The sequence below is a fragment of the Desmodus rotundus genome, chromosome 3 (assembly GCF_022682495.2).
Source record: "Desmodus rotundus isolate HL8 chromosome 3, HLdesRot8A.1, whole genome shotgun sequence".
Lineage (NCBI taxonomy): Eukaryota > Metazoa > Chordata > Mammalia > Chiroptera > Phyllostomidae > Desmodus > Desmodus rotundus.
Window position 1 is genome coordinate 163138878 of NC_071389.1, and position 17607 is coordinate 163156484.

A 17607-nucleotide genomic window follows, 5' to 3' on the forward strand; every position below is an offset into this window, starting at 1 on the left:
TATATGAGGTCTGTCCAGAAGGTATCCAGCCATGTGACATGAAAAATAGAGACATTTATTGAAGAACATACAAGATACAAGAAACATTGTACATAGGACGATGATGCCTCAGTCCCCTTCAAAGTAGGCACCTTGGGACCTCACACAGTTCTCCCAGTCTCCATCAGCTGCCCTGTCGTGTTTGCCTGAATCTCATCGATGGTCCGAAACCTCCTCCCTTTCAAAGGTGATTTTAGTTTTGGGAAAAGCCAGAAGTCACAGGGCACCAAATCTAGGCTGTCATGGGGCTGAGTCACCTGGGCGATTTGATGTTTTGCCAAAAACTGCAGGAGACGTGATGCATGAGCGGGCGCATTGTCCTGATGGAGCTGCCAGTCACCAGCTGCCCAAAGCTGCGGCCTCCTGAATCATCCAAATAGTTTCTGTGGAGGGAACTATTTGTTTAATGCAAGCTTGACACGAAATTTGACGCAGATCCATTGCTCTACTTGCTCAGTCATTTGGAATGTGATGTGTTTAAAACTGTCCACATGCTCACTCAACAGTATCTACCGCCCCCACTGACCAGTACAGTGAAGTCGTCATTGTTCATACATGCGCATTCCAGTCCACTCTCCTTGTCTGCCAGGGTACATCAATGTCACAGAAACCTTTCTCTTTATATTAACAATGGCTGGACTTTTTCTGGACAGACCACATTTATGATGAATCTGCTCAATTCTGTGATGTTTTCTGAGGCTAGTCCGACCAGAACTGAAGTATTTCTGCTACTAGCTGCCTATACTTTCTAATCTCAGGTACTGATTTTTCTTTGGGCTAAAGAAGAGCCAGACTCTGCTGTTCCAGGCGCTTTCCAGTACTAGCTGAGTCATCTCTGGAGGATCAGGTTGGTAGGTAGGAGAGAGCAGGTTTGGAATTTTGCTGAATCTGTGACTGTTTGTCTAGGAATGCAGACATGGAGATGACTCTGGAGCGGGCAGTGAGTATGCTTGACGCAGACCACACACCACCTGCCAGGATTTCTGTGGCAGCCACCTTCATACAGCATGAGTGCTTCCAGAAATCTGAAGCCCGGAAAAGGGTGAGTATCATCTTAAGTCCATTGCAGAACTAGTTCTGTCTATTATGGCAACCCTGCAAACCGAAACCAGTAATATACTTACACTTTTGAACATCGTCATTCATGCCACACCGGTCAGGGCAAGAGTTTTTAATTTAAAAGAAAATATGTACATTATGAAAAAAAGTTCCCTCAACTCATAAACTTGAAGTCACTACACAAACCTCCCCCTTCTGTGTCTGTCTCCCAGCCTCCCCCTTTAAAACCACCCCCAGAGGTTACTGTCGACAGTCTGTGTGCTTTCAGATTTTTCTGAGAGAGGGTAGGGCAGTGGCGAGTGTGTGCTGTATTGTATTAAATATAAGCAAATTTTTCCAATTTTTGTTTTCGTTAAATAATTTATCATACTTATCAACAGTTCAGTGGCCAACTTTGTACATGTGTCTTTGGGTACTTCCACAAGTGTTCCTAATGGCCCGAGCCCTAAAATAGGATCGGTAGGTAATTTTATTATATGTTTGTTTTTAAAAGTAATACATCTGTGGCAGGGGTGGGGCTCATAGTTCAAAAAGGTATGCAGTGGAAAGAGTTCCTCTCCTGCTCCGAACCCCAGCTTCTCCCCCATTTGCCCCTGTCTCACTCTCCCCTTCTGTCTCCTCCCTTCTTCCTTCTCTCTCTTGCAATCTCTCTCTCTCTCATCAATTTCTGGGTTTATTTCCAGAGATATTCTATGCATATAGAAACAATTATTGGATGGGTTGGTTAAGTATCCTTTTTTGTTTCAGACATAATCACAAATCGTAATAGATTATTTACAGTACTCTGTACTTTGCCTTCATTTAATATCTTTGAAATCTTTAATACATATTAGCCCTCCTTTATTTTTTAAAACTGCTGCATCGATTTTTGTTGTATAAATGTACCAGTTTTGTTTGTTCATTTTTCAAATGCCATTTGTAAGGTACCATGTGACGGAGTTTTGACATGTTTCGGCACTGTGAAAAAATCGTCAGGATCAAGATACTGAGCATATCCATGAACTCCACGGTTTCCTCGTGCCCCTTTGTAACCATCCATGCCCACCCCTCCCCCGCCCACTTTTAGACCCTAGGCAACCTATGTTCTGTTTTTCTGTTACTATAGATAATATCGAATTTTCTAGAATTTCTCTCTCTAAAAATCAATTTTTAAAAAACTGTGTGTATGTGCGATTTTTCAGGCACCATTTGTTGACTTTCCTTTTGGTGCTGAATTGTTTTTATGCCTTTGTTGAAAAGGAATTGATCAGTGTGTGAGTCTATTTTTGGACTATGTATTCTATTCCATTGATCTGTTTATCTATATTTATAGATACCCAAACCACAGTCTGGATTATTCTGGGTTTATATTAGATATAATATAAAATTAGATAATGTTAGTCCTCTTCGCTCTTTTTTTTTCAAGTTATGTTGACTATCCCAGGTCTTTGGCAGGACATTTGAATTTTAGAATCAGCTTGTCAATTTCTACACTTATAAAACTTCTCGGATTTTTTTTTTTTGCGATTACATTGAGTCTACAGATAAATATGTGGAGAATTGATGTGTGAACAATATTGAGTCTTCTGACTCCTGAACAAGATATATTTCACAATTTATTTAGATCTCTGATTTCTCTCAGCATTGTTTTGTAGTTTTTACTCTAGAGGTCTTCAATGTTTTTTGTCAGATTTATCCTCAAAGATGTCATATTTCCAGATACCTTTACAGAAGGTCAGGGGTTTTTTTATTTTGATTTTTGATTGTTCAATGCTAGCGTATAGAAATACAGTTCAATCAATACAGGTGATCTTCTATCCTTCCGTACTACTAATTCACTTCTAAGCTCTGTATCATATTTGTAGATTCATCAGATTTTCTACATAGAAGATCGTGCCATCTGTGAATAAAGTCAGCTTTATTCTTCCTTTACAATCTGAATGACTTTTATATTTCTTTTTTTCTTTTCGTACTGGCCAGAACCACCAGCACATTGTTACAGAGAAGTGAGAGTGGACATGTTGTTCTTTGAAGCCCTCAATCTTTCACTATTAACTGTTGTGATCCCTGTGGGTTGGCTTATCTTTTGGAGATATTTAATCTAGGGAATATTAGTGGGTTGTTGTTTTTTTCTCACTGACAAAGGGTTTATTACTGCACAGTTGCACTAGGTAAAAAGGTACGGCCCTGCTTTTCTGCCCACGCCCTGTCCTTTGCCCAGCACCACTGAGGCAGCACTTGTGCAACTCGGGGCTCCTGCTGTCCTCTCCTTCCAGCCGCCATCATGGTCATCTCCCAGGACCTCATCCGCCGTGATGAGATGTCCTCCGGAATCTACAAGATCCTGGAGATGCAGATGGGCTGTGCCTGGAGGTGGAGGGGAAGGTGGTCAGTAGGAGAGAGGATAATATGGATGACTCGCTTATTGGTGGAAATGTCTCTGCTGCAGTCCCCAAGGGCAGGGTACCCAAAAGCTTCACAAAAGAAGCCTACAGGAAGTCCATCAAAGATTACACCAAATCAATCAAAGGGCAACTTGAAAAACAGAGAGCAGAAAGAGTAAAGCCTTTATGACAGGGGCTTTAAGACAAATCAAGCACGTCCTAGGTAATTTCAACATTTACTGGTTCTCTAGTGGTGAAAACACGCATCCAGACAGCTCTGCTCTGCTGGCCTGCTGTGAGAACCACACAACCCCATGGATGATTCTCTTTTAAGGGTGGCTTAGAAATGGAAAAATGTTAACAAGTTTGGCAATTTGGATATATCACCTGTCATCCTAACTGGCTGCCTCTTTTTAAAAAAAAATCTCACTTGAGGATATGTTTACTGAGTTGAGAGAGAGAGAGAGACACATGTCGATGTGAAAGAGAGACATCCAGCAGTTGGCTCCTGTGCTCTCCCCACACAAACCCAGGTGTGTGTCCTGACCAGGATGTAACCTATAACCTTTTGGTGCGCGGTCCGATGCTCTAACCAACTGAACCACCCAGCCTGGGCTGGCTGCTGCTTTCATCCAACACCCAAACACATGAGACTGATGTTATCTTGAGCTCTTCATTTATTTTGACCTTGATTTATTTGGACTGGAGGCATTGTTTCTAAGGAAAAACCTGTCATGTAGGTTGTCTAAAAATAAAATGCATTTAAATTAAAAAAAAAAATCCAGCCATATCACTAAGGTGAAATCATTAAATATTTCTGCAATTTCTTTAAAACAGAGAATGGAAAAATCAATTCTATCAGGAAATTTTATAAACAAATCTTCTTGGATTTTGCTAGGTTCTGAGAGATCCTTTTTTTCATTTGGTTTTAATACAAAACTCAAAAAAGCACTGTGGTTTTTTTTTCAACATGACAGTATGATTTACATATAGTCTATGCCCTTCTTAGAGTACAGTTTTCTGTCAGAAAAACACACAGTACAGTAACCACCACCACAATCAAGATAAAAAACTGTTCCATCACCCCCTCCAAAGTCCTTTTTGTCCCTTTGCAGTCAAATCCTTCCCCCATCTCCAGCCCCTGACATGATCTTTTGCCTATCACTAAGTTTTACTCATTCCAAAATGTCAGATAAATGGAGTCATATGATACATAGCCCTTTGAGTCTGTTTTCTGACACTTAGTATACATATCAGAGTTTCATCCATGTTGCGTGTATAAGTAGTCCGTTCCCAATTTGGTTTTCCGAGTAGGTTTCCACTGTATGGATGGACATACCACAGTTTGTTTATCCTGACACCAGCTGAAGGACGTTTGTTTCCAGCTTTTGATGACTATGAACTAACCCTCTATAAACACTCATAAATAGGCATTTATGTGAATAAATGTTTTAATGGGTAAATACCTAGGAGCACAATTGCTGGGTCATAAAGTAGGTATATGTATAACTTTATAAAAAACTTCCAGTTTTCCAGGACTTCTGGTCAAACAGAGGCACAGAGAGACACCCTTTGCCTCCTCAACCTACCACAGAGAGAATTACAACTATATCTCAAAACAAATAACACCCAGAACCATCAGAAAACTGAGCTGTATGGAAGTCTGAAACCAAGGATTTAAAGAACCACATTCATCCAGATAGGTAGGAGGGGCAGAGTCACAGAGATGGGCTGAGTGGCTCAGAGACACACCAGAGAGGCAGTAATGGTGGAACACGTGGTCCCACACTCACATGTGGTGGATAAAAATCAGGAGGGATACCTTTGGAACATGTGATCCCAGGCCAGACCACACAGCCCAGGGTTCCAGCACTAGGAAGTTAAAGCCCCATAACTTCTGGCTGTAAAAGGCAGTGGGGGTTGGGGCAGTGGAAGAAACTGCCAGATTTTCAGGAGAGTCCATTTAAAGGGCCTTCATAGACTTAGAACATTTGCAAACACACCCACTCTGGAATTCGCCACCAGGGCAACAGCTGGAAGGGCACCAGTTGCATGTGGGGAGTAGATGAAGTGACTACAGTTGGGCCAACTGCTGGGCACACTGCCAGAAGCCAGGCAGCAGCATTGTCCCCTCTCCAACTCCTCCCCCCATACAGAGCCACAAAGCGGTAAAGCAGCTTGCCCCACCCTGGCGATCACCTGAGGTCCCACCCCACACAAATTACAGGTGCTTTGAGACAGGGAGTCAAAGCAGCTCTACTTACTATAGAAACAAACACAGGGAGGCTGCCAAATTGAGGAGACAAGGAAATATGACCCAAATGAAAGAACAGAACAAAACCACAGAAAAATAACTAAATGAAATGGAGATAACCAACCTATCAGATGCAGAGTTTTAATACATTGGTAATCAGGATGGTCAAAGAACTCACTGAGTACAGCAAAAACAAGGGAAAAATGAAGGTTACACTAAGTGAGATAAAAATCAACAGGGAACCAACAGTGGAGAGGATGAACCTGAGAATCAAATCCATGATTTGGAACACAAGGAAGGAAAAGACATTCCATAAGAACAGCAGGAAGAAAAAAGAATTCAAAAAATGAAGATAGGCTCAGGAACCTCTGGGACAACTTTAAATGTACCAGCATTCAAATCATAGGGATGCCAGAAGGAGAAGAGGAAGAGCAAGAAATTGAAAACTTATTTGATAAAGTAATGAAAGAAAACTTCCTTAATTTGGTGAAGGAAATAGATATACAAGTCTAAGAAGCACAGAGAGTCCCAAACAAGGCAGACCAAAAGAGGACCACACCAAGGCACATCATAATTAAAATGCCAAAGGTTAAAATAAAGAGAGAATCTTACAAGCAGCAAGAGAAAAGGAGACAGTTACCTACAAAGGAGTTCCCATAAGACCATCAGCTGAATCCTCGAAAGAAACCTTGCAGGCAAGAAGGGGCTGGAAAGAAGTATTCAAAGTGATGAAATGGAAGGACATATAACCTAGATGACTCTATCCAGCAAAGCTATCATTGAGAATGGAAAGACAGATAGTGCTTCCCAGAGAAGGCAAAGCTAAAGGAGTTCATCATCACTAAGCCCTTATTATATGAAATGTTAAACAGACTTATTTAAGAAAAAGAAGATCAAACCTATGAGCATTAAACAGGCAACAAATTCACAACTACCAGCAACTGAATCTTAAAACAAACAAAGCAAACAACCAGAACAGAAACAGAATCATAGATTGGAGATCACTTGGAGGGTTATCAGCTGGGAGGGGGAAAAGGTGCAGAGATTAAGAAACAATTAATAGGTACAAAATAGACAGGGGGAGGTTAAGAATAGTAGGAAATGGAGAGGCCAACGAACTTATATACACGACCCATGGACATGAACTAAGGGGGAGGGAGTGCTGGAGGGAATGGGAGTACTGAGCTGAGGAGGGCAAAGGGAGAAAAAATTGGGACAACTGTTAATAGCATAATTAATAAAATATATTTTTTTAAAAAACTGCCAGTTTTCCAATATGGCTTTACCATTTTACACTCCCACTAGCCATGTTTGATTTTGAACAATTATTACAGAACATAGTCCAAGCAATGGATCCTCATTTTCTATGGAGCAAGAAACACCAAATTCTTCACTTATTCCATGTCTTCCTTTTGGCCCTTGAAGAACCTGCCTTCTTCCTCACCACATGGCACTGTTCTTCCATTGTATTCCTGGCCATACTCAGATTCAGGCAGGCCTCTGACCCCTCACCATGCCTGGTGCTTCCCTACATACATGTTTTTGTTTATGCTCTCTGCCACCTGGGTTGTTCATCTTTTCCTTGTCAAATCATATGTAAACCCCACCATTATAATTTCATTCTTCAAGACTCTCTTCTGCTCCCCCAAAAAAGACAGTTCAATGAAAGATATTGACAGAAGAGGCCAAGGTTTTGTTGTTTTTGTTTGAAGAAAAGGAAAAGTTTCTAACATTTTTCTTGCTTTTTGGGTTTTTTAAATTGAGGTATAATTGGCATATAATGTTGTGTTAGTTTCGGGCATACAGCATGATATATGTTCTGAACAGTGATCCCCACAGTAAGTTTCTCTACCATTCGTCACCACACAGGGTTACAAGGGTTTCTTTGTAATGAGAACTTTTAAGATATACTCTTAGCAACTTTCAAATATAAAATACAGTATTATTAACTGTAATTACCATTCTGTATATTACATCCTCATGACTTACTTACTTTACAAAAGTTTCTACTTTCGACCACCTTTACCCATTTCAATCACCAACACCTAAATGCCTACCTCCAGCAACCACCAATCTGTTTCCTGTGTCTATGATCTCAGGTTTCTTTGTTTTTTCAGATTCCGCATATAAGTGAGATCATACGCTATTTGTCTTTTTGTGACTTATTTCACTTTGCATAAGGCACACAGTATCCATTCATGTTGTCACGAATGGAGGGATTTCCTTCCTTTTTATAACTTAATAATATATATGTATATATAGCATATAAAATGTTATATATGTTATATATATTCAATATGTGACATTTTCTTTATCCACTCATCTATCAGGGGACACTTGGGTTGTTTTCAGAGTTTTGTTAAAAAATTATACAGCTATATTTACAAAGGGTATTAATCTGTGATTTTCTTTTTTTCAATGTCTTTGTCCAGTTTTGGATTGAGGATAATAGTAGCCTAACAGAATAAACTGAAAAGTGTCTCCCCTCTTTTGTTTTCTGAAAGAGTTGGATTATAATTTTTTCAGACAAGAAATCTGTCATTTTTCTCCTGCTTCTGTACATAATGTGTCTCTACCCCCACCCACCCCGCCCACCCAACTTGCTTTTAAAATTTTCTGTTTATCACTGGTGTTGAGCAATTTGGTCACAATATGCCTTAGTATAATTTTCCTTAGGTTTCTTGTGCTTGGGAGTTCATTGAGCTTAAATTTGTGGATTTCTACTTTTCATCACATTTGAAATTTTGCTTGGAAATGTTTTAGCCATTAGTTCTTTAAATATTTTTTGTCATTTCCTTGGGAACTCAACTTACATACCTATTGGGCTGCTTGAAGTTGTCCCACAGCTCATCCATACTTGTTTTTCTGTTCCAGTTTTTTTTTCCTGTGTTTCCTTTTATAATTTCAGTTGCTATACTCTAAATTCACTATTCTTCTGCAATGCTTAATATGCCCTTAATCTTATTCACTGTATTTTTGTATTTATTTTTAAGTGTATTTTATTGATTATGCTATTACAGTTGTCCTATTTTTTTCTCCCTTTAATTTCCCTCCACTTCACACCCTCCCCTCCCACCAGCATTGCCCCACCTTAGTTCATGTCCATGGGTCCCACATGTAAGTTCTTTGGCTTCTCCATTTCCCACATTATTCTTAACATTCCCCTGTCCATTTTGTAACTATCATTTATGCTTCTTATTCCCTGTACCTGTTCCCCCAGTCTCCCCCTTCCCTCTCCCCACTGATAACCCTCCATGTAATCTCCATTTCTCTGATTCTATTCCTGTTCTAGTTGTTGACTTAGTTTTTGATTTTGGTTTTTTTTTTAGGTTCAGTTGTTGATAGTTGTGAGTTTGTTGTCATTATACTGTTCATACTTTTTGATCATCTTCTTTTTCTTAGATTAGGCCCTTTAACATTTCATACAATAAGTGCTTGGTGACAATGAACTCCTTTAACTTGACCTTATCTGGGAAGCACTTTATCTGCCCTTCCATTCTCAATGATAGCTTTGCTGGATAGAGTAATCTTGGATGTAGGTCCTTGCCTTTCATGACTTCAAATACTTCTTTCCAGCCCCTTCTTGCCTGCAAGGTGTCTTTTGAGAAATCAGCTGATAGTCTTATGGGAACTCCTTTGTGGGTAACTGTCTCTTTTTCTCTTGCCACTTTTAAGACTCTCTCCTTATCTTTGCTCTTGGGTAATGTAATTATGATGTGCCTTGGTATGTACTTCCTTGGCTGCAACTTCTTTGGGACTCTCTGAGCTTCCTGGACTTCCTGGAAGTCTATTTCCTTTTCCAGATTAAGGAAATTCTCCTTCATTATTTGTTCAAATAAGTTTTCAATTTCTTGCTGTTCCTCTTCTCCTGGCACTCCTATGATTTGGATGTTGGAATGTTTAAAGTTGTCCTGGAGGTTCCTAAGCCTCTCCTCATTTTTTTGAATTGTTATTTCTTCATTCTGTTCTGGTTGAATGTTTATTTCTTCCTTCTGCTCCAAACCATTGATTTGAGTCCCAGTTTCCTTCCCTTCACTGTTGGTCCCTTATACATTTTCCTTTATTTCACTTTTCATAGTCTTCACTTTTTCCTCCATTTTGCAACCATACTCAACCATTTCTGTGAGCATCCTGATTACCAATGTTTTGAACTCTGCATCTGATAGGTTGGCTATCTCTTTATCACTTAGTTCTATTTTTGGAGCTTTGTTTTTTCATTTGGGCCTTTTTTTTTTTTTTTGTCTTGGCACACCTGTTACATTGTATGGGGCAGAGCCTTAGGTATTGGCCAGGGTAAGGCAAACCAGGCCACTGTGTTGTTGCACTATATGTGGGGAAGGGGTCAGAGAAGGAACAATTCTACTTGCTCAGCTCTTGGCTGGCTTTCAGTCACTATCCGCCTCCCACTACCCACAAGCAAATTGAGCCCTTCTAGTGTTGATTCTAAGGTGGGTGGGTTTGTGTACATCTAGGACCCTGTGGTTCTCTCCAAGGAACTCTCCTTTGAGGCTGGGAGTTTATCCCGCTGCCGCCGCAACCCCCTCAGATTTTTACAGCCAGAGATTTTGAGGCTGTCTTTCCCACACTGGAACCCTGAGTTTTGTGGTCTGTCCCGTTGTTCCTCCCGGTTTATCCGCATACAAATGTGGGACTGCCTGGTCTTCCAGCTGCCACCTTGCCCACCCTAGTCCACTAGCCACTGCCTTGCTACGCGTCCTCTCTGCCCTGGCTGCCCATCTCCGCCCCTCCTACTGGTCTGGATGAATGTTTCTTGTTTAACTCCTTCATTGTTGGACTTCCATACAGTTTGGTTTTCTGGCAGTTCTGGTTATTTTTTGTTTTTAAATTTGTTGTTGTCCTTCCTTTGGTTGTGCAAGGAGGCAAAGTGTTTCCACCTATGCCTCCATCTTGGCCAGAAGTCCTATTTTTGCATTTCAGAAATTATAGTTTTCATCTGTATAAGTTAAATTTGAGTCTTTTTTATATCTTCTATGTCCCTAGCTAGGTTTCAATTGATTGGTCTTTCTTCTCACTATGAATCATATTTTTCTTCTTCTTTACGTGCCTGGAAATTTTTCATTGAATTCCAGGTATTATGAATTTTATCTTGTTGGGTGCTATATACTTTTAGTTTTCTGTAAATATTCTGGAGCTTTGTTCTAGGATGCAGTTAAGTTACTTGAAAACAGTTTGATCCTTTCCAACCCTGCTTTGGACATTTGTTCAGTTGGACCAGAGCGGCATTTATTCTTGAGGCAAGACACTTGTGAGAACTCTACCCATGTACTGTGAATCAGGAGGTTTTCTGGCTGAGTGAGAATAAGCAGGGTTCATGGCTGGTGTGAGCATGAGGAGCTGTTGTTTCCTAAAATTCTTTAGGTAGTTATTTCTCTGGCCTCAGGCAGTTTTCTCACACATGTGCACTAATTAATACTCTACTGAATGCTGGCGTGGGACCCTCTAGGGATGTCAGGAGTTCTCTCTGTGCAGCTCGTCTCTCTGGTACCCTTCCTTACAAACACTCACCTCTTTGTTCTTCTTAGGGTCTGCACTCTGTCTCCTCAGCTTGGCTTGTTGAATTCCACTTGTCTCCCTCACTGCAGCCTGGGAACTCTCTCAGGGCAATGATCTGAAGCAGCAGTTAGTCTCACCTTGCTTGTTCTCTGTCTCCTACAGACCACTTTCCATCATTGCCCCATGTCCAGTTATGGACCATTGTATGCTTTCTCCAGTTTTTAAAATTGTTTCAGGCAGTAGGTCAATTCAACCCTCTTTACAATTGAGTCATTTTTAATTTTGATAATAACTCCTAATAACTCCTCCCCCAAATTGTACAAATTTACACTCTTCCCAACATCGGGAATACCACAAGATATTTTTTTGTTTGTGTTAATCTGACAAGCAAAAGAAAAGCATCTCTTTGTAGTAGAAAATTTATTTTCTACTATTCCATCTATTCCATCTATTTTTTGGGATCAAGACTAATAGTTATCAGTTAATCAGTTACAGAGAAAATCTTTTTTTAAATTATGCACATCGACACTTATAGTTTGTAATGATCTTTCTTACATAAACTATGCCCTTTATTATCTGCCATTTTTAGTCTTTTTAAAGTGAAATAAAAACTTCATGGCACTAATTCATGTGAGTTTAAATCCTTCTAGATTTTTACGTTTTTGTATTTTTATATTTTTTTTAACTTCTTCACCTTTATCTAATCTTTTCAAAGCATTCAGATTAGTTTTCAGAGAGACAGAAGTCTTTTTTCATACTTGTATTTCATTTTTCTAAGAAATAAATTGCATCATCACAATAATAATTACAGTTGACATAAATAAATTGGGAAAGAAGCCTAAGCTATTCTTGATAAACATGTATCTCAACTAGTATAAATAGGAGTACAAAGTAACCTACCCACTTCCATAGCACTCAGGGAATCAGTAGATTTCACAGAAAGAAATGTGGCTAATCCTGCAGATCAGGTAGTTCGAGCCATACAAAAGCACCTACATGTAGCTCTGGTTCACTCCTGAGAGTGCCGTCAGGGTTTGGCCAGGGTGCTTCTGTCCAAAGGCTTGAGTGAGGCTGGAGAATCATCTTCCCAGGTGGCCAGAAAGTTGGTGGTGGTAGTTTGCAGGAGAATTGGGCTAAAAATTAGTCCTTTTTATGGCTAACTCAGATAAATGTTTAAATCTTTTTTATTTCCAATCTTTAAATACTGGGCATTATTACTTTCATTTTATAATAATGGCATTACTTGGATTTTCTTTTGTTACCCAAGTTGGGCTAGATTTCCACTGTCATGAAATTACTAATTTGATTACAAATTTTATTGCTTAAATGTAGAATTAAAAGCTATACCTGCCTTTTTAACTCTTACTCTGTGATAAAGCAAGAAGACTATTTTTCAGAATAATAAAACTTGAAAACCGAAAACATATGCTTTGTAGAAAATCTAAGAATTGTGATGTTATAACCTAAGAACATTAACAAAATCCTGCTAATAAGCATGATGCTATAGTTTTTTAAATTATGTATAAAAGACAATTACTATTTGGGCATAGAGATTACAATTTTAAGTTATAATTTTCTCTGAAGATTTTATTTGTGTATTTTTAGAGAGGGGAAGGGAGAGAAAGAGAGGGAGAGAAGCATGAATGTGTGGTTGCCTCTTGCATGCCCCCAATAGGGGACCTGATCCTCAACCCAGGCATGTGCTTTGACTGGGAATCAAACCAGCAACCCTCTGGTTCACAGGTCAGTGCTCAATGCACTGAGCCACACCAGCCAGGGCTTAAGTCATAACTTTTAAAACCAGTAGCAACTTTTCAGTTCTTATTTTATATGATTAGGACTATCAGCATTTAATACCATCAATCCCTCTCTCCTTTTTGAAACTTTTCTTTTTTTGGTCCAGAGTCTCCTGGTTCTTCTGTCCCTCTGGCTTCTTCAGGTTTCCTCTGTGAAAAAATTTATGCTTGACCTGTCCCTTATATGTTCCTTAGCTGCCTTGCTGAGGCTTTTCTTTTCTTTTTTTTTAATCTTTTTTTTAATTTTAATTTTTTATTGTTATTCAATTACAGTTGTGTGCCTTTTCTCCCCATCCCTCCACCCCACCCCAGCCAACATAATCAACAAAAGAAAAAAGCAAACAAAATATAACCAGAGACATTGAAATTAAGAACATTGTAACAATAGCCACAGGGGAATGGGGAGGGGATAGTGGGGAGAGGGTTCTATAGGAGCTACTATAAAGGACACATGGACAAAATCAAGGGGGAGGGTGGAGGTGGGGGAGGGAGGGGGGGTTAGGCTTTGCTTATTCAACACCATCTTTTGACCTGCCTCATCCACTTCTGTGGCTTCCATTAACGTGTGATTGGAAGTGGATGACTCACAGCATCTCCAGCCCAAATCTCTTCCCTGGGTTCCAAACCACATGTCCATCTATTTCCTAGACTTCCCACTAAGCTCAACATCAACTTACCAAAAAATGAACACATTATCTTTTGCTTTTCTTCTCCATTATCCAGCCCTCCTTCTAAACTTGCTCTTCCTGCTGGGTTAGGAGGTAAAATACGTGGCATTTGAGCATTGAGGCTCAGGAGTCACTCATGGATGGATTGGAATCCCAGCACCCTAATTACCTGGGTGACCTTGAGCAAGATATTTTGCCTCTGTAAGCCTCAGCTTTCCTACGAAAAAGTGGAAGTAATAGTCCTGCTTCAAAGAGTTGGTGTGAGAAAGCAATCAGATAATGGTTCAGTGCCTGCCCCGGAATAATAACTCAGAGAAGGTTATTTCCTCCGTGAGTGGTAGTTCACCCAGGGGTACAGCTCATCCCTGTCGCCATCATCTCTGCTAAGCCAGCTGCCTCCTAATTAGTCTCCCTTCCTCCATTCTTGTCCATCGCTAATCCATTCTCCTCACAGCACCCAGGAGACCATCCAGTAGCTGCCCCGTGTGCCTGCGGGATAAAGGACAAATTCCTTAATTTAATCCACAAGATCCTTCTTAAACTGAGTTTTATTTTTATGCCTATTTCAGATCTGATCGCAGAAGCCGTGACTTCTATAACTGTTTTGTAAAATCTTATTATAAAACTAATACAAATTCATAAGAAATTTGAGAAATGAAGAAAGAAAAAAGAAAAACAGTCATGATCCCACCATTGTTATCCTTTTGGTTTTGTTCTCTGATTTTTTAATGCATATACAGAGTGGCGCAAAAGTAGTTTTAAAGTCATTTATATGGAAAATATACAAGAATAAACTCTGCTTCCTGTCCTGCAAACCTACGTTTGCCCCACCCTGTGTGTGCATAGCTGTAATCAGTTGAATATGTGCCTTTGTTTGTGGGCTTTTTGTGCTAATTTTTAAAAGAATACACAAATATGTTTGCTATTTAAAAATACGCAAAATAGTATGCACCATTCATAATTTATAGCCCACCATTTCTCCCAGACCCCCTGATCTCATTCCCTTCTTTATGTCTGTGTTTATGAGTAGAAATGTAGTCCTTTTATTCAGCTTTCTTCCCAGAGATGCTATTATATCATAAGAGCTTTCTTATAACATGAATAGTTTGTAGGCATTTTAATGGTGGCGCATTAGTGGTGATAGTAGTAGCTACCAGGGGTTGAGTAACTACCACATCCTAGCACTCAATTGCTCATCTTAACACGGTCCCTCTTTGATGGATGAGGGAACTGCATGACTAATAAAACACCCGTCAGTTCAGACACTGTTCTGCCTCTCCCGTGGCCACCTCAACACGTGGATATGTGACAGTTAATCATTAACCAGTCTTCCCCCATTGTTGGACATTTATGGTTTCTTATTTTTCACTATTATAAAGTAGCTACTGTTACTGTGTGTTACTAGTCTGTGTCTGCATTTGAAATTGCTTCCTAATGAAGATTTTTAGAACAATATTTTTCCTTTCTGACATAAATTGCCAAATTGCCTTCCGGAAGGTTTTACCAATTTATAGGGAGTAATTAATTCGACAGAGAGGGAAAGAAGAGAAAGGGAGTGACATTTCACGGAGGAGGTGACATTCGAGCAGGCTCCTGCAGGAGGAGCAGGGCTTTGCCAGAAGACAGGCAGAGGGGCCCAGCCTTGCCAGCAGCAAAGGGAGTGAGAGCAAAGGCACCTGGGCACAGGGAGCCCTGACCCTGGAGGCCGTCTGCTCCCTCTGTGGATTGGCCACCAGAAAGCCTACTCATTCCTTATTTTGGAGTTGACAGGGAAGAGAATCAGAGTCAAAGAGAAAGTTAAAATTCTAATATGTGATTTTGCCCTTTCATATATTTAGAAACCATCTCAAATGAAAGCAGTGAGGAAATGTCATCAGCTTCATACATTTAATATGATTTATATCCACTAAACTCTGTTTTTAATTGCGGGGTAGGTGCCAGTCACTAGGGAGTCAAATTCTACAGTAAAGTAGAGCTGTGGTCGGATTTCAGCATTTATCTGAGCGTGGTGTGTCTGCAAGTGCTGAGGGCCAAGGGGATGGAGGTGGCAGGCAACGAGGACGGGTCAGAGGCTGTTAAACAGAGGCCTGCCATCTGCACTCCCTGGTTGGGGCGGTGGAGGCTTCCAGGTGCCACTTCTCACCAATGCTGTCGTCACAGCTGGAAAGGCAATATGGTCAGTAAGCCACTTCACATCACGTTTTGAAGAAGGCAACTTGTAAATTATAAATTAAGTAATAAAATATTTCTAAAGCTGCCAAAGTACCTTCAGGACGAAAGGGATTTTCTTTTTGCATCTGATGTTTACGCTCCTACTGTGAAGATTTAGTCTAGCTGGCATTTATGATGTTTATGGAGGGAATTTAACCACCTTAAAACCCAGCTATAAAATAGAATTTGATGGAATTAAGGAAACATGTGAGTTTCAAGCTGTTTTAAAAATAAATTGTGCCTTTCCGCTTTTAAGGAAATGTAATAATGGGAATAGATGAAGTGATCAAATAGATGATCTGTTGGACCAGGTTTAACTGGAAGCTATGAAATAAAATCTTTATCATTTAAAATTATTATACAAATACACTAGAATGGCTCTAGACATCGCCCCTCAAAATTGCTGTGGTCCATCTCCCAATTGTCTCCCGCTCTGCAAATGTCTCCTCGGAAGGGAGCCAATAAGTGGGAGTGTTACTCCTCATTACCACCCAGGGAGACGTAAGGGAAGCAAGGAGTGCTTCCCTCTCGGTCCCAGAAAGCTGTTGATTAGATAATATGTATAAAACTCAACACTGTGCTGACACTTCCTAATGATGGAAGTGGGAGGTGGAGTTGTTATTTTTGTGTTATTGTTATTGTGGCTATTATTTTTATTATTTAGATTATTTTACAATCGTGGCTTAATCCTAACAAGGGAAGGTATAAGACTGGAACACTGTCTCTTAAATTCCATTTATCTGTATGAAAGGGAGGATGGAGTTTGATGATACCTAGAAAATGTCAAAATATGCCACTGGGGCCAGGTGTACAGCTCTCCACCGAGTATGAACTGCTGTCTAATGAGAGCATCATTTATCGGGGCGGAACTTCATCTGAAAGGGAAACTCATGCCCGTTCACAACTTGTTACCTACACATTTCTGCATTAAGATGGTGAAAACTACTGAGATCTTTACCCAAAGTTCTTACCAATTTAAAAAATGTTAAATCAGATAGTAATGGAAGCCCCTGAGAAAGAAAACTCTCAGTCTGCAACTTAACATTTCTCTGCAGCAACCCTGTATCCACCTCTTGCTTTCTTTAGCTGTTTGCAGCCTAGCACACAGACTCGTCTTGCCCAGGTTGCTTACGTGGCCTTTTCTCAAACAGCTATAGGTTTCAGAATCTAAACCATCTACTGTTCTTCTTAGTCCTAGGTCTACTCCTGGCATATTTGTATAGGAGAAGTGTTTTTAAAATAGGACATAAAAGAGTGTAAAGCTATGTTATTTACTTAAATGTTTGAGTATTTTATATAAATTGTTTTAAATCCTCAAAGCAATTGATCATAAAAACACCTATATTTACGTTAGTTTTCATTTCTACTACAGTTACTGTGGTTAGTGAACTTTTACTGCTACCACTGATGAAGGTGGTTTCTGTTCAGTTTATATACTGACTGTAAAGTCCTGTCCTAGAAAACTCATGCAATGTGTTCTTCCATAAAACGTGCCTTACTCCTCAAGTTCCCAGTTCTTGTCGTCTTTATTGTGCTCAAGCCTTTTATTACTTAACTCTTTCTGTCCACTTAGCTATCACTTATCCACCTTTTATCACTTAACTTTCCCCCTCAATTTTTCATAGGTTTTCATTTTAACTTCCCTAATTGATTGTCAGCTCCTCGATGAGAGATACCTCATAGCAGCAGTATATTATACACCG

General features: G+C 39.9%; 1 protein-coding gene and 1 pseudogene across 2 annotated transcripts in view; both read left to right on the forward strand.

The window, feature by feature from the left end:
* PKP2 (plakophilin 2) overlaps positions 1-17607 on the forward strand; it is an 85389-nt gene that overhangs the window by 24758 nt on the left and 43024 nt on the right. For both annotated transcript variants that reach the window (XM_053921645.1, XM_024575515.4), the window contains exon 4: positions 946-1081. In XM_053921645.1, coding sequence (XP_053777620.1) covers positions 946-1081 — 136 coding nt within the window. The remainder of the gene's footprint in view (positions 1-945; positions 1082-17607) is intronic.
* On the forward strand, positions 3362-6329 carry LOC128780588 (translationally-controlled tumor protein-like; annotated as a pseudogene).